The sequence below is a fragment of the Scyliorhinus torazame genome, chromosome 14, assembly GCF_047496885.1.
Source record: "Scyliorhinus torazame isolate Kashiwa2021f chromosome 14, sScyTor2.1, whole genome shotgun sequence".
Classification (NCBI taxonomy): Eukaryota; Metazoa; Chordata; class Chondrichthyes; order Carcharhiniformes; family Scyliorhinidae; genus Scyliorhinus; species Scyliorhinus torazame.
In genome coordinates this window covers 187,464,265-187,487,027 of record NC_092720.1, presented here as the reverse complement: position 1 = coordinate 187,487,027, position 22,763 = coordinate 187,464,265, and the positions used below count along the sequence as shown (strand labels likewise).

Genomic DNA, 22,763 nt, shown 5'->3' with positions numbered 1-22,763 from the left:
TCACTAAGGGCAATTTCTCATGGCCAATCCACCTAACCTGCACGTCTTTGGACTGTGGGAGGAAACCGGAGCACCCGGAGAAACCCACGCCGACACGGGGAGAACGTGCAGACTCCGCAAAGACAGTGCGGGGAACTGCCCTTGGAACAACGAAGGCTGAGGGGTGACTTAATTGAGGTGTTCAAAATTATGAGGGGAAGAGATAGAATGGATACAGGATAAAATTGTTTCCCCTCATAGAATTCTTGAAGCAGGGGACAAAGGGTCAAGATAAGTGGCAGAAGGGGCGGCATGTGGCGCAGTGGTTAGCACTGGGACTGCGGCGCTGAGGACCCGGGTTCGAAACCCGGCCTGGGTCACTGTCCGTGTGGTGTTTGCACTTTCTCCCCATGTCTGCGTGTGTTTCACCCCCACAACCCAAAGAGGTGCAGGTTAGGTGGATTGGCCACGCTAAATTGCCCCTAAATTGAAAAAAAAAATAATTGGGTACTCTAAATTTATTTTTAAAAAGCCAAGTGGCAGAAAGTGTAGAGGGGACATAAGGAAAATCTTTTTTTACGCAGAGGATAGTGGGAATCTGGAGTTCACTGCTCGAATTGGTGGTGGAGGCAGAGACCCTAAACTCTTTTAAAGATACCTAGATCTGCACCGTAAGTGCTCTAAGCTACAGGGCTCTGGACTGGGTGCAGGAAGGTGGGATTAGAAAGGGGTTGGCTGGGACAAGATGGATCGAATGGCCTCCTTCTATGCTGTAACCTTTCGATGGGAAAGGGTTGGCCCACTGAAGGATAGGCAAGGGAATCTATGTGTGGAACCAGAGGAAATGGGCGAGGTACTAAATGAATACTTTGCATCAGTATTCACCAAAGAGAAGAAATTGGTAGATGTTGAGTCTGGAGAAGGGTGTGTAGATAGCCTGGGTCACATTGAGATCCAAAAAGACGAGGTGTTGCGTGTCTTAAAAAATATGAAGGTAGATAAGTCCCCAGGGCCTGATGGGATCTACCCCAGAATACTGAAGGAGGCTGGAGAGGAAATTGCTGAGGCCTTGACAGAAATCTTTGGATCCTCGCTGTCTTCAGGGGATGTACCGGAGGACTGGAGAATAGCCAATGTTGTTCCTCTGTTTAAGAAGGGTAGCAAGGATAATCCCGGGAACTACAGGCCGGTGAGCCTTACTTCAGTGGTAGGGAAATTACTGGAGAGAATTCTTCGAGACAGGATCTACTCCCATTTGGAAGCAAATGGACGTATTAGTGAGAGGCAGCATGGTTTTGTGAAGGGGAGGTCGTGTCTCACTAACTTGATAGAGTTTTTCGAGGAGGTCACTAAGATGATTGATACAGGTAGGGCAGTGGATGTTGTCTATATGGACTTCAGTAAGGCCTTTGATAAGGTCCCTCATGGTAGACTAGTACAAAAGGTGAAGTCACACGGGATCAGGGGTGAGCTGGCAAGGTGGATACAGAACTGGCTAGGTCATAGAAGGCAGAGAGTAGCAATGGAGGGATGCTTTTCTATTTGGAGGGCTGTGACCAGTGGTGTTCCACAGGGATCAGTGCTGGGACCTTTGCTCTTTGTAGTATATATAAATGATTTGGAGGAAAATGTAATTGGTCTGATTAGTAAGTTTGCAGACGACACAAATGTTGGTGGAATTGCGGATAGCGATGAGGACTGTAAGAGGATACAGCAGGATTTAGATTGTTTGGAGACTTGGGCGGAGAGATGGCAGATGGAGTTTAATCCAGACAAATGTGAGGTAATGCATTTTGGAAAGTCTAATGCAGGTAGGGAATATACAGTGAATGGTAGAACCCTCAAGAGTATTGAAAGTCAAAGAGATCTCAGAGTACAGGTCCACAGGTCATTGAAAGGGGCAACACAGGTGGAGAAGGTAGTCAAGAAGGCATAGGGCATGCTTGCTTTCATTGGCCGGGGCATTGAGTATAAGAATTGGCAAGTCATGTTGCAGCTGTATAGAACCTTAGTTAGGCCACACTTGGAGTATAGTTTTCAATTCTGGTCGCCACACTACCAGAAGGATGTGGAGGCTTTAGAGAGGGTGCAGAAGAGATTTACCAGAATGTTGCCTGGTATGGAGGGCATTAGCTATGAGGAGCAGTTGAATAAACTCGGTTTGTTCTCACTGGAACGAAGGAGGTTGAGGGGAGACCTGATAGAGGTCTACCAAATTCTGAGGGGCATAGACAGAGTGAATAGTCAGAGGCTTTTCCCCAGGGTAGAGGGGTCAATTACTAGGGGGCATAGGTTTAAGGTGAGAGGGGCAAGGTTTAGAGTAGATGTACGAGGCAAGTTTTTTACGCAGAGGGTAGTGGGTGCCTGGAACTCGCTACCGGAGGAGCTGGTGGAAGCAGGGACGATAGTGACATTTAAGGGGCATCTTGACAAATACATGAATAGGATGGGAATAGAGGGATACGGACCCAGGAAGTGTAGAAGTTTGTAGTTTAGTCGGGCAACATGGTCGGCACGGGCTTGGAGGGCCGAAGGGCCTGTTCCTGTGCTGTACATTTCTTTGTTCTTTGTTCTTTGTTCTTTGATGATTCTATGACTCTATGCGGGTGCGCTACAAGCGGGAAAAGAGAATCCCAACGTTCGGAAAGTTCCGGAAACCTGAAGGGTGGAGATAAGATTGTTTGGACGATTTGGTGCTGGACCAACACTGGGTGACTCTGGATGCGGTGACCTCTTGCCAGTGTGTCTTTTCCTAATCCCCACACCACTACCCCTCGCCCCACTCCTACATTTTCCTTATTTATTGCATTTAGGTGATCTAGTAGTCTCTTGCCCTTATGGGTTTTGAAGGCGCTATCGAAAGAGCCTTGCCGAGTTCCTGCAATGCATCTTGCAGATGGTACACGTTCCTGCCACTGTGTGTTGGTGGTGGAAGAGTGAATGTAAAGGTGGTGGATGGGGCATTAAACAAGCGGGGCTACTTGGTCCTGGATGGTGTTCTGCGTCTTGAGTGTTGTTTGAGCTGCACTCTTCCAGGCAAGTGGCGAGTATTCCGTCACACTCCTGACTTGTGTGTTGCAGATGGTGGACAGGTTTTGGGGAGTTGGGTGGTGAGTTAATTTCCGCAGAATTCCCAGCCTCTGACCTGCTCCTGTAGCCACAGGATTTATATGGCCGGTCCAGTTCGGTTTCTGGTCAATGGTAACCCCAGGATGTTGATTGTGAGGGGGAATCTGCAATGGTAATGCCATTGATTGTCAAGAGACAATGGTTAGATTCTCTCTTGTTGGAGGTGGTCATTGCCGAGCACTTGTGTTGCGCAAATGTTACTTGCCGTTATCAGCCCAAGCCTGGATATTGTCCAGGTTTTGCTGCAGTTGGATGTCGACATGGAGGGAGAAACTAAGTTAACATTTGAGTCTGGGAACAATGGGGTTGTTTAGCACAGGGCTAAATCGCTGGCTTTGAAAGCAGACCAAGGCAGGCCAGCAGCACGGTTCAATTCCCGTAACAGCCTCCCCGAACAGGTGCCGGAATGTGACGACTAGGGGCTTTTCACAGTAACTTCATTTGAAGCCTACTTGTGACAATAAGCGATTTTCATTTCATTTCAATGTGTTCACAGTCAGCGTCACAGAGAAGCAGTCATGATTTTTGAAAGGTTTTTTTTGGAAGAAGGGATTAATTGTGAAACGGCACAAGTCAGGATGATTATAACAAATCCGGGTAAGGGGAGTAAAGGTAGCATCAGGGAGATATTCTTATATAGGCATAGTCTTTTGTTAAAAAGGGGAGTACAGAAGGGGCTTGAGGGTAGCCACACCAGGGGAGCTTGCACCCGTAATATGCTTCTCCTGTGCTATGTGCCAAATCATGGAAGCTTCAGTTGTCGTGGTGACCACGTGTGCAGGAATTGTGTCCAATTGCAGAGACTGGATTGCCGCATTTCGGAGCTGGAGGCGAGGGTGGGTTCACTGTGGAGCATCCGCAATGCTGAGCAAGTCATGGATAGCACACTCAGTGAGGTGGTCACACCGCAGGAGAATATTGACCAGACAGAAATGGCATGGATGACTAACAGGCAGAGTAGAGGAGGGCAGATAGTGCAGGCGTCCTCGGTGTCCATCCGACTTTTTAACTGGTATACTATTTTGGTTACTGGTTGGGGAGATGACTGTGGGGGGGGAAAGCAATAGCAGCCAACTCATGGCACCATGGGCGGGTCAGCAGCACGCAATGGCAGGGCTGTAGTGGTAGGGGATTTGATTTTAAGGGGAACAGACGGGCATTTCTGCAGCCACAAAAGAGACCCCAGGATGGTATGTTGCCTCCCTGGTGCCAGGGTCAGGGTTGCCACTTAATGGCTGCAGAGCATTCTGTAGGGGAGGGCAAACTAACAGATACCGTGATACGCATTGGTACCAATGACAGAGGCAGAAAAAGGGATGAGGTCCTGCAAGCAGAATTTGGGGAGCTAGGAAGTAGATTAGGATCCAGGAGCTAGTAGTTTCTGGATTACCTCCGAGCCACCTGCCAGTGATATAGAAATAGGAGGTTAGTCCAGATGAATGCGTTGCTAGAGAAATGGCGCAGAAGGAAGGGCTTTAGATTTCTGGGGCATTGGGAAGGGTTTTGGGGGATGGTGAGATCTGTACAAGGCGGATGGTTTACACCTGAACCAAAATGGGACTACTGTCTTTGCAGGGAGGTTTGCTCGTTCTGTTTGGGAGGATTTAAACCAACTTGGAAGGGGGAATGGCATCCTGAGAAAACGTTCAGCAGGGGGAGTGCACCGTCAAAATTAGAAGAGATAGCAAGGGAGTCAGGATGGCATAAAAGTTCTAGACCAGTTAAGTCACAAGGGAGTTTGGCAAGATTGGATGGTATTTATTAATAATAATAATAATAATCGCTTCCTGTCACGAGTAGGCTTTAATGAAGTTACTGTGAAAAGCCCCGTGTCGCCACATTCCGGCACCTGTTCGGGGAGGCTGTTACGGGAATTTATTTTAATGCAAGGAGTCTGACGAACAAGGCAACTCAGTTGAGGGCGCAATTTAAAACATGGGGTGTGACGTCATTGCTGTCACTGAGACATGGTTGAGAGAGGGACAGGATTGGCAACTCAATATTTCAGGATAGAGGTTCTTCAGACAAGGAAGGGAGGGGAGAAAACAGGAAGGGATGTTGCAATTTTGATCAGGGAATCAATTATAGCAAGAAGTAGGGACGACATCTTGGAAGGTTCTTCAAATTAAGCTATATGGGTCGAGCTTAAAAACCAAAAAGGAGCAATCACATTTCTGAGAGTGTTCTATAGGCCCCCTAATAGTCTGAGAGAAATAGAAGAGCAGATATGTAGGCAAATTTCAGAGAAGTGTAAAAGTAGCAGTGCAGTGAAATTAGGGTATTTCAACTTGCCCAAAATTAACTGGGGTAGTCATAGTGGGGACGGTGTAGAAGAAGCGGAATTCTTAAATGCATCCAGAACTTTTTAAGCCAATACGTAGAAGGTCCTACAAGAGAGGGGACTAAATTTTAGGGAATGAAGTCGGGCAGGTGATTGAAGTATCAGTAGGGGGCATTTTGCAGACTGTGGTCATAACTCTGTTACATTCAAGATTATTCTGCCTCATGGCGCCAAGGACTCGGGTTCGATCCCGGCCCCGTGACCATGGGGAGTTTGCACATTTTCTCCCTGTCTGCATGGGACTCACCCCACAACCCAAAGATGTGCAGGGTAGGTGGATTGGCCATGCTAAATTGCCCCTTAATTGTAAAAATAAAAAACATTTTAAAAAAAGATTGAAGATTGTTATGTAAAAGGACAAGGATGGGCCTGAGTTTAAAGTTCTAAAGTGAGGGAAGGCCAATTTTAATAAGATCAGATATGATTTGGCCAGAGTGGACGGGAACCAATACTTTTGGGTAAATCAGTGACACAACAGTGGGGCGCAGTCAAGAAGGAAATAGAGAGAGTGCAGGGCCAACATGTTCCAGTCAAGAAAAAAGGTGGGACCAACAAATCGAGTGAACCCTAGATATCGAGCATTGGATAAGGAGAAAAAGGGAGGTTCATGGTAGATACCGAGGGCTGAAAACAGCAGAAGCCTTGGATGCGCATAGAATGTGCAAGAGGGAACTTAACAAGGAAATTAGAAGAGCAAAAATGGGACATGAAAGGATATAGGCAGGTCAAATAAAGGAAAATCCTAAATTGTTTTACAAGTACATTAAGGGTAAAATGATAACTAGGGAAATATTAGGGACCACAGTGGTAATTTGAGTGTGGAGCCGGAGGGCGTAAGTAGGATTCTAAATGAATACTCTGTGCCGCTGTTCACTCGTGGGATGGACGGTGTGGGTATAGAATTCATGGAGAAGGACTGTGATAAAATTAAAGAAATTAGCATAGACAGACGGGAGGTTCTGAGTGGTCTGGCAAGCTTAAAAATCAATAAATCTCCAGGTTCAGATGAAGTGTATCCCAGGCTGTTGAGTGAGGCAAGGGAGGAAATTGCAGAGGTGCTGGCAATAATTTCCAATTCCTCCCTGGTCACAGGTGAGGTGCCGGAGGACTGGAGGGTAGCCAATGTGGTACCATTATTCAAGAAGGGAGGAAGGGGTAAATCGGGAAGCTACAGGGAACCTATAAGGAAAGGGAATACATAATAAATGGCAGGACCCTGGGAAATACAGAGGATCAGAGGGACCATGGTGTGCATGTACACCGGTCTCTTAAGGTAGCAGAGCAGATGATACAGTGATTAAGAAGGCAGATGGTGTACTTGCATTTATTATCCGAGGCATGGAGTTTAAGAGCAGGGCGGTTATGCTGGAACTGTATAAATCATTGGTTAAGCCACAGGTAGAGTATTGTGTGCAGTTCTGGAATCCACGTTGCAGGATGGATGTGATAGCACTTGAAAGGGTGCAGAGGAGATTTTCCAGGCTGTGGCCTGGGCTGGAGAGTTTTAGCTATGAAGAGAGGCTGGATAGATTTGGATTGTATTCCTGGAGCAGAGGAGACTGAGGTGTGACAGGATTGAAATGTATAAAATTCTGTGGGGCATAGGTAGACAGGAAGAAACTTTTCCCTTTGGTGAAGGAATCAATGACCAGGGGGTATGGATTGAAGGTAAGGAAGCAGGAGGTTCAGAGGGGGGGTGAGGAACAACCTTTTCACCCAGAGAGTGATGGGAGTCTGGAACTCAGCATGAATAGGTGGTGGAGGCAAAGGCCTTTATAACACTTAAGAAGTATTTAGGTGTGCACTTGCGATTCCAGGGCGTACAAGGCCATGGGTCAGGTGCTGGAGAATGGGATTAGAATAGTTAGGTGGTTGTTTTTGACCGGCACAGACGTGATGGGCCGAAGGGCCTTTTCTGTGCTGGAGACCTCCGTGACTCGATAATGTGACTCTTCTTTGGGACAGTTTCAAGGACTGTTTGAAATTGGTGAAATTCTGGGTGCAGTTCTGCCTGGTATTTTCTGTCTTTTATTTCATCCTGAACTGATTGACAAATGTGGATCTGTATTTCTGTTTGTTTCAGGAGGAAGGTTGCTGGAACATGAGGTACGATTTTCCATGTTCAAAGAACGAAACGCAATCCGATTTTGAAAGCAAAACCGAAAGTTAACTCTTTTCTGCAATGTTCAAAATTTCCATTTGCAGGTTTCGGGAAAAGCATGATTCTATGGCATTGGTAGACACGGAGCTCTCCCCGGGGATATTCAGAGGTCCCTTGCAGTATATAGCGTGGAGAGAAATGATGGACTCTATCAGCCCTGGTAAAGACATTTAAATGTTCTCAATTGTTTACTTAAGGGGAGATGGTTATGTGGCGATAATGTCATTGGACTAGTAACCTTGAAGCTTAGGCTAATGCCCTGGGCGCATAGGCTCAAACCCCACTAAAGCAGCTAAATTCAATAAACTGAAGGAGGGAGCTGGTGCAAATGTATTTTAATGTGGCAAATATGAGTGTTTTGGGGCCTAAAAAGGATAAAACAGGGGTACTTTCAAAATCGTGAAAAGGCTGGCGGTTCAAAGACAGGTGGGGGAGGGTTAATGGGTTCCTATTTTGTGGCACATTAATTAACCAATTAAAATAAATCAAATACACTGAGGGACAATTAAAGGGGTAGCCCCTTAAGGCAGTGTTCTTCAAAGTCGGGGGCGAGACCCACGGGTGGGTCGCGGGTGGGTGTCGGGAGGGTCGCGGAGCCGTTGTCCGCGGCGCTCCCGTTCGCGCAAATCCTCGCTGTTGCTAACTTTTGGTTGGTTCTTAATTTGGCTCTATTTAATCACGTTTGCTCAAGAGTCTCCAGGTATCTTTCGACACTGCCACAAGGTTCAGAACCGATTACTGATCAATGACTCGATACACCAGTTAGTAAGTTCAAAAGCAATGCTCATTTATTTACACACAGTCAAAACTGCTCATGCATAAACTCTACAAACTAAACTACCACTATTACTAAAGCCTATACTTAGCTTCGGGTGCCCACTCAGTCAGAGGAAAAATTGCCGTTGCTCAGTTCTGAGGCTGCTGGGTTGAGCTAATAACAGGGTAGCAACTAGGAGCGTCTATCTCGTAGCGTGCGTTGACTTGGAACTTACTTGGTCTGCTGTAGCTGCTAGGCTGGTCTCTCTCTTCGCAGAGAGCCAAAGGAGGAAGATTCTCCCTTGGGTGATACCTCTTATACTGCAAAGGGCTTCGCACTCTTTTGGGCGGGCCTTGAACGTGGCCTCAACTAATTGGGTCTGTCCCAATCATCGGTTTCGATTTTCCTCCAATAGAGGGGTGGTTCCCTGATCGCTGGGCGTGTCCTGGTGACTGTCAGTCTGCTTTGTCTTAGCTTCTTCTGGCGCCGGGGAGTCTATCCTAATATTGTGTATCTAAATATTTCCCTTTTGTCCCGGAGATGGCCCATTAGTATGTAAATCGTTTGGTAGTTTCTGTCCTGTCTGAGCGTTTAAGGTTCTAATCAACAGACAGAGCTTGCACCTGCTTGTTTCTTAGCATTGTCCAATTTTCCCTGCAGTCTTTGCAAGTGTCCATTCTGTAATCGGGGCGTGGCCATCCCAGAGGGCTACACCACGCAGCAGCCAGCTTTTCATAACGCCGGCTGCAAGCAGCCGCGAACATGTTTTAAAAAAAAAAAAAAATCGGCCGCATTGCGCATGCGTGCACGTTGATCAACGCGCAAATGCGCATGCGCGCCAATAATCGGGAAAATGGTGGGTCGCGAAGGTCGGCCAGCCTGGGTCGCGAAGGTCGGCCAGCCTGGGTCGCCAAGGTCGGCCAGCCTGGGTCGCCAAGGTCGGCCAGCCTGGGTCGCCAAGGTCGGCCAGCCTGGGTCGCGAAGGTCGGCCAGCCTGGGTCGCGAAGGTCGGCCAGCCTGGGTCGCGAAGGTCGGCCAGCCTGGGTCGCGAAGGTCGGCCAGCCTGGGTCGCGAAGGTCGGCCAGCCTGGGTCGCGAAGGTCGGCCAGCCTGGGTCGCCAAGTCGGCCGGGTTGGGTCCCGAAGGTTGGTCGGTTGGTAAAAATGGGTCCCCGGAAAAAAAGTTTGAAGACCACTGCCTTAAAGGATACAGCCTTAGGGTGGCGCAGTGGTTAGCACTGCTGCCTCACGGCGCCGGCGACCCAGGTTCGATCCCAGTCCCAGGTCACTGTCCGTGTGGAGTTTGCACATTCTCCCCGTGTCTGCGTAGGTTTCACCCCACAACCCAAAGATGTGCAGGGTAGGTGGATTGGCCATGCTAAATTGCCCCTTAATTTGGAAAAAAAAGAATTGGGTACTTTAAATTTAAAAAAAAAAAAGGATACAGCCTGAACAAAAAAGGAAATCGCAAATTAAATTCCTACCAAAACACGATTTAAGGGTGTCGATAAGACTCTTGCCTACTGGGTACGGAAGGCCTAAATGGTGTCAGGGGACACCGCGCACTCTTTTTCCCCCCCCACCCCCCGAAGGACACCCAGCTGTGAATGTAGCCGCGGCAGAGGGGCAGACAGTTGAATCGGATGACCCACTCAGTCAACTGCTGCCTGGACCCGTTGACCTTGAATTTTCCAGGCCCAGGAGCAGGCTCACAAAGAGGTTCTCCTCCTTCCCATCCTTCTCTTTCACCGGGTGTCCGTAGATCAGGAGCCTGCAAACAAAACTGTAATAAAAGGCTTTTTAAGAACTAAAAAGGGGCCGCAGTCTGCAACAGCCTATGATGCACAAGGTCCACACGCTCCACAAGGGCGTAAAAAACAGGCTTCTTGGGAGTACATGAACCGGTGCAGTCTACAGTTGCATATGACTCCTGCGTACAAACACCCTCCACCCCACGTCACTGAGTGCGGGGGAGGGGTGGGGGGGGGAGAACGGTTCCAGTTACATTGATCATCAGAACAGCTACAGAAAGGGGCATAACGGAGGCGCAGTGGTTAGCACTGTTGCCTCACGGCACCGAGGGCCCGGGTTCGATCCCGGCTCTGGGTCACTGTCCGTGTGGTGTTTGCACATTCTCCCCGTGTTTGCGTGGGTTTCACCCCCACAACCCAAAAATGTGCAGGTTAGGTGTATTGGCCACGCTAAATTGCCCTTTAGAACATAGAACGGTACAGCACAGTCCAGGCCCTTCAGCCCACGATGTTGTGCCCACCATTTATCCTAATCTAAGATCAACCTAACCTCCACCCCTTCAATTTACTGCTGTCCGTGTGTCTGTCTAAGTGTCGCTTAAATGTCCCTAATGACTCTGACTCCACCACCTCTGCTGGCAGTGCATTCCACACACCCACCACTCTCTGTGTAAAGAACCTACCTCTGACATCTCCCCTATACCTTCCTCCAATCACCTCAAAATTATGTCTCCTCGTGACAGCCATTTCCAGCCTGGGGAAAAGTCTCTGGCTATCCACTCTATCCATGCCTCTCATCACCTTGTACACCTCTATCAAGTCACCCCGCTTCCTTCTTCGCTCCATTAAGAAAACCCCTAGCTCCCTCAAGCTTTCTTCATAAGCCATGCCCTCCAGTCCAGGCAGCATCCTGGTAAATCTCCTCTGTACCCTCTCCAAAGCATCCACATCCTTCCAATAATGAGGTGACCAGAACTGGACACAATATTCCAAGTGTGGTCTAACTAGAGTTTTATAAAGCTGCAGCAAAACCTCACGGCTCTTAAACTCAATCCCCCTGTTAATGAAAGCCAACACACCATACGCCTTCTTAACAACCCTATCAACCTGGGTGGTAACTTTGAGGGGCAGCACGGTAGCCTTGTGGATAGCACAATTGCTTCACAGCTCCAGGGTCCCAGGTTCGATTCTGGCTTGGGTCACTGTCTGTGCGGAGTCTGCACATCCTCCCCGTGTGTGCGTGGGTTTCCTCCGGGTGCTCCGGTTTCCTCCCACAGTCCAAAGATGTGCGGGTTAGGTGGATTGGCCATGATAAATTGCCCTTAGTGTCCAAAATTGCCCTTAGTGTTGGGTGAGGTTACTGGGTTATGGGGATAGGGTGGCGGTGTTGACCTTGGGTAGGGTGCTCTTTCCAAGAGCCGGTGCAGACTCGATGGGCTGAATGGCCTCCTGCTCTGTAAATTCTATGATAATCTATGATCTATGTACGTGGACCCCAAGATCCCTCTGTTCCTCCACACTTCCAAGAATCCTGCCTTTAACCCTGTATTCAGCATTCAAATTCGACCTTCCAAAATGAATCACTTCACATTTATCAAGGTTGAACTCCATCTGCCACTTCTCAGCCCAGCTCGGCATCCTGTCAATGTCCTGTTGTAACCTGCAACAACCCTCAACACTATCTACAACTCCCCCAACCTTCGTGTCATCGGCAAACTTACTAACCCACCCTTGCACTTCCTCATCCAAGTTATTTAATTGGAAAAAATCAATTGGGTACTCTAAATTTATATAAAAATAAATAAATACAAAACAAAAAGAACAGCTACAGAAAATAATTTTGAAGATTCTGGAACGCTGGTCTTTATATCCAGAGGGCCCAAAGGCAAGAGCGGTGACTTGTCTATTAAGTAGTGTCCCTGCCTCCAATCCCAAAGCTTTGGGTTGGTAGTCTCACTCCCAAGACTTGATGGCCATGGAAGGTGCATTCGCAATGCGGCCCAACAGATTGATTCTCAACCTGTAAATACTGCTGATAAGCCTAGCAGGTGACTTACCTGGTTGGCTATGATTGATGTGGAGTGGCACCTCTCAGGTTATAGCCTCTGGGGACGGACTAGCAACCTGTTAAAACAAAACCAAAAAAATTAGCTACAGAAACAGCCTGCCTTATACCACTCAAGGGCCAGGATTCTCCCGTAATTACCGGGACGGCCCGACGCCAGCTCCAAGATCGGCACAAACCACTCCGCCGTCGGGCCAGCCGGAAGTTGCTGAATCCTCTGCACTTCTCGGGGCTAGGCTGGCGGCGGAGTGGTTGCCGCCGAAGGGCCGCCATGGGCCGGCGCGATTTGGAGCATGCGCAGAATGTTTGTTCTCCGTACTGGCCATGGCGGAGCCTTCCAGAGGCTGGCGCGGAGGAAAGAGTGTCCCCACGGCATAGGCCCGCCCTCAGATCGGTGGGCCCCGATTGCGGGCCAGGCCACCGTGTGGGGCCCCCCCCCTTGGGCCGGATCCCCCCACTCCCATCCGAGGACTCCGCTAGCCGCCCTCCAAGCCAGGTCCCACCAGGATGGACCATGTCCATTTCACACTGGCGGCACTGGCCAGGAACGCACGGCCCATCGGGGCCCGGAGAATTGCCGGGGGGGTCCCTGACCGGCGCAGCGTGATCCCCGCCCCCGCCTGAAAACCGGCGCCGGAGACTTCGGCAGCTGGCGTTGGAGCGGTGGACAGGATTCACGCCGCCCACCGGCGATTCTCCGACCCGGCGGGAGGCAATAGACTCAAGAAGGGGAAGAATCCAAGGAGGGATGAGAAATCAAAGGAACTAGATTCCCTCTGGATTTCTGCCTGTCCCAACTTTGTAGCGATTTTACACTGGAGTGGGCAAGGCCTTGGACGGGCCGTCTGCCTCAGCCTCAATTGATGCCCTTATGTGGTTGGGCCATTTCCCATCCAACCTCAATTTTTAGACTGGTGGGAGGAAAGCCCCCAAAATGGGCTTGGGCCTTCTCTAAACGAGAAGAGAGGGTGTGGGGTAATGGGGAGGGCCTTCATCAGAAGCTTTCTTCAAACTTTGGGCACCTGACCCCCCCCCTTAAAGTCTGGCGACCGCTGGACCGACCCTCGCCCACCCCTCATCCCACACCCCCAACACTCAAATCGGCCACTTCGCAACCTCCCCCGTCCCCGGCTGCAAGCCCTTCCCAGATTGGCCTGCAACTCTCCAAGGTGGGACTTCCTCCTGAGTGAAAGGCGGAAGTCCCGCCAGCAGCCAATCGACGCTCATTCGAGTGAAATAACTGCGGGGCAGTCAGGGTTTAGATGGCTTTAAGGGAAACCCCGCTATCTGAAATTACCCGGCCCCGGACTCCAAGGGTTAAATTAGGATGGTAGTGTACACAAACGAGGGTGGCATGCCTTGGAATTTGGACGGTCAATTGATGATTCAGTTGAAGCTTCCAAGGTCGCATGGGCAGCCAATAGAAACTGCCTGCTTCATTCCCGTTAGTTGAGGGCTCTAAAACTAGAAGTTTTAATCTTAAAAACCACTTGCGGGAGCGAAGAGCGGGCATATTTCTGCTTTCAAAAGGTGCTAGAAGTTTCTACCTCTCTTCCGCAAATGACAGTAGTTGCCAGATCAATTCTTCATTTTAAATCTGAGTGACAGATCTCTGGCAGCCGAAGGTGTTTCGGGATAGGAGGCCTCAGGCAGGCCAATGGAGTTACGTCACCGATTAACCACGAGCCTCACGGAATAGTGGAACAGGCATCGAGGGGCTGAATGGTCTACTCCCATTCCGACAAGGAGATGTGGAATTCCCTCCCATAGCTAGGCTGTAGATGCTTAAGGAAAATTAAATTTCCAAGACTGAGATTGATATATTTTTTATTTGATCAGGGCATCAAGGGAAATGGAGCAAAGCCGTAGGTTAACATGATTGAATTCAGTGGGAGACTAGTCGAGTGTGGGATGGGGGTGGTGTAGTGGGGATGTTACTGGACTTCCAGCCCAGGCCTATATGCTGGTGATATATGGGTTCAAATCTGCAATGTAAACCTAGATTCAGTAATGATGATTGTCATTTAAAAAACCCCACCTGGTTTACTAAATGTCCCCTTTAGAAAAGGAAATCTGCCATCCTTACCCAGTCTGGCCTACATCTAACTCCAGAAACCCACAGCAATGTGGCTGACTCTGCCCCTCTGAAATGGCCTATTCTAGGGCAATTAGGGATGGGCAACAAATGCTGGCTCAGTCAGCAACACCTCACAACCCATGAAAGATTTTAAAATAGAAGCTTTCACAGGGCTGGATGGTCTTGGGTCCATCTCCGGAGGGAGCTTACTTCATGGGCGCGATTCTCCGACCCCCCGCCAGGTCGGAGAATCGCCGGGGGCCGGCGTGAGTCCCGCCCCCGCCGTGTCGCGAATTCTCCGCTACCGGATATTCGGCGGGGGCGGGAATCGCGCTGCGCCGGTCGGCGGGTATCCCCCGGCGATTCTCCGGTCCGCGATGGGCTGAAGTCCCGCCGCTGTCAACCCACGCCGGCCGGCGTGGATTGAACCACCTTTGGGACGGCGGCGCGGGCGGGCTCCGGGGTCCCTGGGGGGGCGCGGGGTGATCTGGCCCCGGGGGGTGCCCCCACGATGGCCTGGCCCGCGATCGGGGCCCACCGATCCGCGGGCGGGCCTGTGCCGTGGGGGCACTCTTTTCCATCCGCCTTCGCCATGGTCTCCACCATGGCGGAGGCAGAAGAGACCCCCTCCACTGCGCATGTGCGGGGATGCCGTGAGCGGCCGCCCCCCCCCCCCCCCCCCCCCCCCCCGCCCCTTACCCCTGCACCTTGTTTCTTTTTCTTGAATTTAGAGTATCCAATACTTTTCTTTCCAATTAAGGGGCAATTTAGCGTAGCTGATCCACCTACCCTGCACATCTTTAGGTTGTGGGGGTGAGACCCACGCAGACACGGGGAGAATATGCAAACTCCACGCGGACAGTGACCCGGAGCTGGGTTCGAACCCGGGTCCATGGCGCGGTGAGGCAGCAGTGCTAACCACTGCTCTGCACCTTGTTTCGATTTAAATAATCATCTAAGCCCTCTCGAATGCCTTGATAGTTGATTGAACCTGTCTCCACCACACTTCCAGGCAGTGCATTGCAGACCCCAACTACTCGCTGTGTGGAAAAAGAAAATCTCTCACATCACTTTTGCTTCTTTTGCAAATCACTTTAAAGGTCTTCTTCTCTCCCAGGAGAACAGTCCCAACCTCCCCGATCTATCCGACATCAAAGTTTTTCATCCCTGAACCGTTCTTGTGAACCTCTTCCTCACTCCCTCCAATATTGTTGGAGATGCCGGTGTTGGACTGGGGTGAGCACAGTAAGAATTCTTACAACACCAGGTTAAAGTCCAACAGGTTTGTTTCAAATCACTAGCTTTCGGAGCATTGCTCCTTCCTCAGGTTACCTGATCTCTGGGTTGTTGCCCGTGCCACGTGATAGTGAGATGAGGAATAGGGAGAGAGAGCAATTAAACACGTGGCTACAGGAATGGTGCAGGCGGGAGGGATTCAGATTTCTGGATAACTGGGGCTCTTTCTGGGGAAGGTGGGACCTCTACAGACAGGATGGTCTACATCTGAACCTGAGGGGCACAAATATCCTGGGGGGGAGATTTGTTAGTGCTCTTTTGGGGGGTTTAAACTAATTCAGCAGGGGCATGGGAACCTGGATTGTAGTTTTAGGGTAAGGGAGAATGAGAGTATAGAGGTCAGGAGCACAGATTTGACTTTGCAGGAGGGGGCCAGTGTTCAGGTAGGTGGTTTGAAGTGTGTCTACTTCAATGCCAGGAGTATACGAAATAAGGTAGGGGAACTGGCAGCATGGGTTGGTACCTGGGACTTCGATGTTGTGGCCATTTCGGAGACATGGATAGAGCAGGGACAGGAATGGATGTTGCAGGTTCCGGGGTTTAGGTGTTTTAGTAAGCTCAGAGAAGGAGGCAAAAGAGGGGGAGGTGTGGCGCTGCTAGTCAAGAGCAGTATTACGGTGGCGGAGAGGATGCTAGATGGGGACTCATCTTCCGAGGTAGTATGGGCTGAGGTTAGAAACATGAAAGGAGAGGTCACACTGTTGGGAGTCTTCTATAGGCCTCCAAATAGTTCTAGGGATGTAGAGGAAAGGATGGCGAGGATGATCCTGGATAAGAGCGAAAGTAACAAGGTAGTTATTATAGGAGACTTTAACTTTCCAAATATTGACTGGAAAAGATATAGTTTGAGTACATTAGATGGGTCGTTTTTTGTACAGTGTGTGCAGGAGGGTTTCCTGACACAATATGTTGACAGGCCAGCAAGAGGCGAGGCCACGTTGGATTTGGTTTTGGGTAATGAACCAGGCCAGGTGTTGGAATTGGAGGTAGGAGAGCACTTTGGGGACAGTGACCACAATTCGGTGACGTTTACGTTAATGATGGAAAGGGATAAGTATACACCGCAGGGCAAGAGTTATAGCTGGGGGAAGGGCAATTATGATGCCATTAGACGTGACTTGGGGGGGATAAGGTGGAGAAGTAGGCTGCAAGTGTTGGGCACACTGGATAAGTGGAGCTTGTTCAATGATCAGCTACTGCGTGTTCTTGATAAGTATGTACCAGTCAGGCAGGGAGGAAGGCGTCGAGCGAGGGAACCGTGGTTTACCAAAGAAGTGGAATCTTTTGTTAAGAGGAAGAAGGAGGCCTATGTGAAGATGAGGTGTGAAGTTTCAGTTGGGGCGATGGATAGTTACAAGGTAGCGAGGAAGGATCTAAAGAGAGAGCTAAGACGAGCAAGGAGGGGACATGAGAAGTATTTGGCAGGTAGGATCAAGGAAAACCCAAAAGCTTTCTTTAGGTATGTCAGGAATAAGCGAATGACTAGGGAAAGAGTAGGACCAGTCAAGGACGGATGGGAAGTTGTGTGTGGAGTCTGAAGAGATAGGCGAGATACTAAAGGAATATTTTTCGTCAGTTTTCACTCAGGGAAAAGATAATGTTGTGGAGGAGAATGCTGAGACCCAGGCTAATAGAATAGATGGCATTGAGGTGCGTAGGGAAGAGGTGTTGGCAATTCTGGACAGGCTGAAAATAGATAAGTCCCCGGGTCCTGATGGGATTTATCCTAGGATTCTCTGGGAGGCCAGGGAAGAGATTGCTGGACCTTTGGCTTTGATTTTTATGTCATCATTGGCTACAGGAATAGTGCCAGAGGACTGGAGGATAGCAAATGTGGTCCCTTTGTTCAAAAAGGGGAGCAGAGACAACCCCGGCAACTATAGACCGGTGAGCCTCACGTCTGTAGTGGGTAAAGTCTTGGAGGGGATTATAAGAGACAAGATTTATAATCATCTAGATAGGAATAATATGATCAGGGATAGTCAGCATGGCTTTGTGAAGGGTAGGTCATGCCTCACAAACCTTATTGAGTTCTTTGAGAAGGTGACTGAACAGGTAGACGAGGGTAGAGCAGTTGATGTGGTGTATATGGATTTCAGCAAAGCGTATAAGGTTCCCCACGGTAGGCTATTGCAGAAAATACGGAGGCTGGGGATTGAGGGTGATTTAGAGATGTGGATCAGAAATTGGCTAGCTGAAAGAAGACAGAGGGTGGTGGTTGATGGGAAATGTTCAGAATGGAGTTCAGTTACAAGTGGAGTACCACAAGGATCTGTTCTGGGGCCGTTGCTGTTTGTCATTTTTATCAATGACCTAGAGGAAGGCGCAGAAGGGTGGGTGAGTAAATTTGCAGACGATACTAAAGTCGGTGGTGTTGTCGATAGTGTGGAAGGATGTAGCAGGTTACAGAGGGATATAGATAAGCTGCAGAGCTGGGCTGAGAGGTGGCAAATGGAGTTTAATGTAGAGAAGTGTGAGGTGATTCACTTTGGAAGGAATAACAGGAATGCGGAATATTTGGCTAATGGTAAAGTTCTTGGAAGTGTGGATTAGCAGAGGGATCTAGGTGTCCATGTACATAGATCCCTGAAAGTTGCCACCCAGGTTGATAGGGTTGTGAAGAAGGCCTATGGAGTGTTGGCCTTTATTGGTAGAGGGATTGAGTTCCGGAGTCAGGAGGTCATGTTGCAGCTGTACAGAACTCTGGTACGGCCGCATTTGGAGTATTGCGTACAGTTCTGGTCACCGCTTTATAGGAAGGACGTGGAGGCTTTGGAGCGGGTGCAGAGGAGATTTACCAGGATGTTGCCTGGTATGGAGGGAAAATCTTATGAGGAAAGGCTGATGGACTTGAGGTTGTTTTCGTTGGAGAGAAGAAGGTTAAGCGGAGACTTAATAGAGGCATACAAAATGATCAGGGGGTTAGATAGGGTGGACAGTGAGAGCCTTCTCCCGCGGATGGAAATGGCTGGCATGAGGGGACATAGCTTTAAACTGAGGGGTAATAGATATAGGACAGAGGTCAGAGGTAGGTTCTTTACGCAAAGAGTAGTGAGGCCGTGGAATGCCCTACCTGCTACAGTAGTGAACTCGCCAACATTGAGGGCATTTAAAAGTTTATTGGATAAACATATGGATGATAATGCATAGTGTAAGTTAGATGGCTTTTGTTTCGGTGCAACATCGTGGGCCGAAGGGCCTGTACTGCGCTGTATCGTTCTATGTTCTATGTTTTATGTACCTTCACCTGAGGACCTGTTGGACTTTAACCTGGTGTTGTTAGACTTCTTACTGTCCAATATTGTTCACATCCTACCTATAGTGTGGTGTCCAGAACTGTACACAATACTCCAGCTGAGGTCCAAAAAGTGTTTCAGTGGATGACGGTGTATAAACAAATTAATTTAGATTTCTAAAAATGTTTTCTTCCCCTCCCCCCTCCAGTGCCAGCCTCTCTGACGTTGAATCCAAAAACGGCAAATCCCTGGCTCATCCTGTCCTCGGACCTGACCAGTGTGAAAATGGGGGAACAACGGCAAGTGCTTCAGGACAGGCCCGAGAGGTTTGACCGCTGCGCATGTGTCCTGGGGGCAGAGGGATTCAAATCAGGGAGGCACTATTGGGAGGTGGAGGTGGGGGACAAGACTGAGTGGGACCTCGGGGTAGCTAAAAAGTCCTGCGACAGGAAAGGGAGGATCAAACGGATGCCCGATGATGGCTACTGGAGACTGAGCCTGCGTGGTGGAGGGGAATACAAGGCTTTCACTGCACCTCCGACCTACCTGAGCCTCAATGTGGACCCTCGAAAGATCGGGGTGTACCTGGACTACGAGGGCGGGCAAGTTTCATTTTACAACGCGGACGACATGTCCCACCTCCACACTTTCACTGATGCTTTTGTCGAAAAACTCTACCCGTATTTCTGTCCCTGTTTGAATGACGGAGGGAAGAATGCAGGACTAATGAAAATCTGCTGGTTCAACCAAGATGAGCTACAGGAACTCAGCCAGGCTCCTTCTACAACACCTTCCAATCTCGGAACCTCTACCAGCTAGAAGGGCAAGGGCAGCAGATGCACGCAAACCCTGCCACCGGCAAGTTCCCCTCCATGCCACACACCATCCTGACATGGAATTATATCGGCGTCCATTCACCGTCGCTGGGTCAAAATCCTCGATGCTCCCTCCCTAACAGCACTGTGGATGTACCTACACCCCCTGGACTTCAGTGGTTCAAGAATGTGGCTCACCACCACCTGCTCGAGCAATTAGGGATGGGCAATAGCTGCTAGGCCTAGCCAGCGACACCCACATCCCAGGAGCGAATAAAAAGAAAAATTGCCTGCAGTGACAAGTCAAATAAGTTTGGAAGATATGCCTTTCGCTGGCAAGGTCCCATTTATCGCACATCCCTGAGATGGCTCGTTGGCTTTCTTCTTTATCAGCTAGGTGGGTTTGTGGCGATTGGACTCTCCCAGTGAGGCTATGTTAGGTGCGGGAACTCTAGGAGCTTGGCCCTGTAGTGATATTCAGATATCAATATACATGATCAATGTATGTAAATGTAGTTCAATCATTTCAACACTAGATGGCTCACAGTCAGGTACTCTGATTTCCTGCCTTTTTTAAGTCAGATGATGCAGAACAGTGAACAGGCAAGACATAGAATAGCCAGTGAGAGAAGTTAGAACTAGTTTGTTATAATAGTGTATAGTTATCTGTATTGTACTTTAATTCTTTATTGTTAGTTTAGTATTGAGTAAAAAGACTCAGTTTATTATTTTATTACTCATTAAATAGTTCATCTTTCAACAAGAAGACTATTGGTCATTTTATCATCCTGGTGGAGTAATATATATATTTTAGATAAGTCATTATTTAAAATATAACAGGCACAATGACAATGGAGGAGTAGTGACTCCTGTCTAAGTGTGGTGATGAAGTGGTGTTGGAGGTGGTATAGTGGTAATGTCACTGGGCTAGTAATCCAGAGAGACCCCAGGATAATGTTTTGGGGCTGTGTGTTCCAATCTCGCCAAGGCGGTTAGTGGAATTTAAATTCAGTTGATAAATCTGGAATGTCAACCTCATCTCTCAGTAATGGAGACCGTGACAGCCATCAGTCGTTGTTGCAATAATCCATCTGGCTCACTAGTGCCTTTCAGGGAGGGCAACTTGACATCTTCACCTGGTCTGGCCGACATGTGACTCGGGATTCACAACAACACGGTAGCTTCAGAACTGCCCTCTGAAATGGCCGAGCGAAGCCACTCAGTTCAAGGGCAATTAGGGATGGGCAACCAATGCTGCCCTTGCCAGCGATGCCCACATCCCAATGCTGCCCTTGCCAGCGATGCCCACATCCCAATGCTGCCCTTGCCGGCGGCGCCCACATCCCAATGCTGCCCTTGCCAGCGGTGTCCACATCCCAATGCTGCCCTTGCCAGCGACTCCCACATCCCAATGCTGCCCTTGCCAGCGACTCCCACATCCCAATGCTGCCCTTGCCAGCGGCGCCCACATCCCAATGCTGCCCTTGCCAGCGACGTCCCCATCCCAATGCCCCTTGCCAGTGGCGTCCACATCCCAATGCTGCCCTTACCAGCGGCGCCCACATCCCAATGCTGCCCTTGCCAGCGGTGTCCACATCCCAATGCTGCCCTTGCCAGCGGCGCCCACATCCCAATGCTGCCCTTGCCAGCGACGTCCCCATCCCAATGCCCCTTGCCAGCGGCGTCCACATCCCAATGCTGCCCTGACCAGCGGCGCCCACATCCCAATGCTGCCCTTGCCAGCGACGTCCCCATCCCAATGCTGCCCTTACCAGCGGCGTCCACATCCCAATGCTGCCCTTGCCAGCGACGTCCACATCCCAATGCTGCCCTTGCCAGCGACGTCCACATTCCAATGCTGCCCTTGCCAGCGACGTCCACATTCCAATGCTGCCCTTGCCAGCGACGTCCACATTCCAATGCTGCCCTTGCCAGCGACGTCCACATCCCAATGCTGCCCTTGCCAGCGACGTCCACATCCCAATGCTGCCCTTGCCAGCGACGTCCACATCCCATGAGAAGAATTTTGAAAAAATTATAGGGCGGATTTCTCCGTCCCCCCGCACCCGGTGTCTGGTTTGGCACGCCGTCGGGCTTCTCCGTTTCGCCGGTTGGCCAAAGGGTTTCCCATTGTGGGGCAGCCCCACACCGTCGGGAAACCCCCGGGATGCCGGCAAAACGGAGAATTCAGCCCATAACCTGTCATGATATGCAGACATACAGATAATGAACACAGAGAACAGGACATGACCAATGAGCAGGCAGGACCCCCAGAGGTGGTATCTCACCATAAAAGGCACGAGGCACTCTGTGGAAGGGAAGTTAATGAGTTACCAATTTAGAAGCGTGCTGGGAATATTACCTATATTTTAACACTGCTTTTGAGCGAAAATAAGGAGGTCAAGTAATGTAAACCAAATACTGCTTAGTATGTGGTACTGGCCTTATTATGATAATAAGTTGTTCTTCCTAAGGACAACAAAATGCGTACTCAAATTGTTTTTAAACCAAGGGCAAAACATTCATATTTCCTCTTGCGTATGTTCCCAAGCTTTATCTCTTAAAAGTTGTTTATTTCCACCTATAAATATAATGGTTTTTGACTGGATAACTCAGAGTGCAGTGCCTTGGCTTTGCAGCTGAAACACTCTCACTCCACAAGTATATTTGTGTAAATAAATTTCCTTAAATCGAACCTCGAGGAATTTGTCTTTATTATGATTTTCACGACACACTCACACTCCACCTCTTTCCACTGATGAACATCTACAGAGTGAGTCTGGGTGTATGTACAATATTACACCTCCAGCACGTGGCGAAGAGCTAGTCTGGTTCAGTCAGACAGAGTAACCACACTTAGGTTAGCAGAGAGTCGAACTCAGAGAGAACTGTGCTAACTGTGCTACTGGTTCAATAAATCAGATTGAACTAACTTCAAGGTCTGGAGTTACTTTTGGTTAAGGCTGCATCCAGCTGCAGTCTGTGTTATCCATAACCTATCCTCTTTGTTCTCATGGCAGGGGTCACAGGAGCGGGAGCTGTGAGCCAGAAACTTGCAGCTGGTGGGATTTTCTGCCCCCCCACCCCCCCCCCCCACATCATGCATAGAATATGAGAATAATTAACCAATACATCAGAGGTGCATATGTTTAATTTAA

At 49.4% G+C, this 22,763-nt stretch overlaps 1 protein-coding gene across 1 annotated transcript in view; it reads left to right on the top strand.

The window, feature by feature from the left end:
- The window catches only part of LOC140390283 (zinc-binding protein A33-like), a 32,347-nt gene extending 10,047 nt beyond the window's left edge, over nucleotides 1-22,300 (top strand). The window contains exons 4-6 of the mRNA XM_072475306.1: nucleotides 7,533-7,555; nucleotides 7,655-7,770; nucleotides 18,999-22,300. Coding sequence (XP_072331407.1) covers nucleotides 7,533-7,555; nucleotides 7,655-7,770; nucleotides 18,999-19,609 — 750 coding nt within the window. The 3' untranslated portion in view covers nucleotides 19,610-22,300. The remainder of the gene's footprint in view (nucleotides 1-7,532; nucleotides 7,556-7,654; nucleotides 7,771-18,998) is intronic.
- The last annotated feature ends 463 nt before the right edge of the window (nucleotides 22,301-22,763 follow it).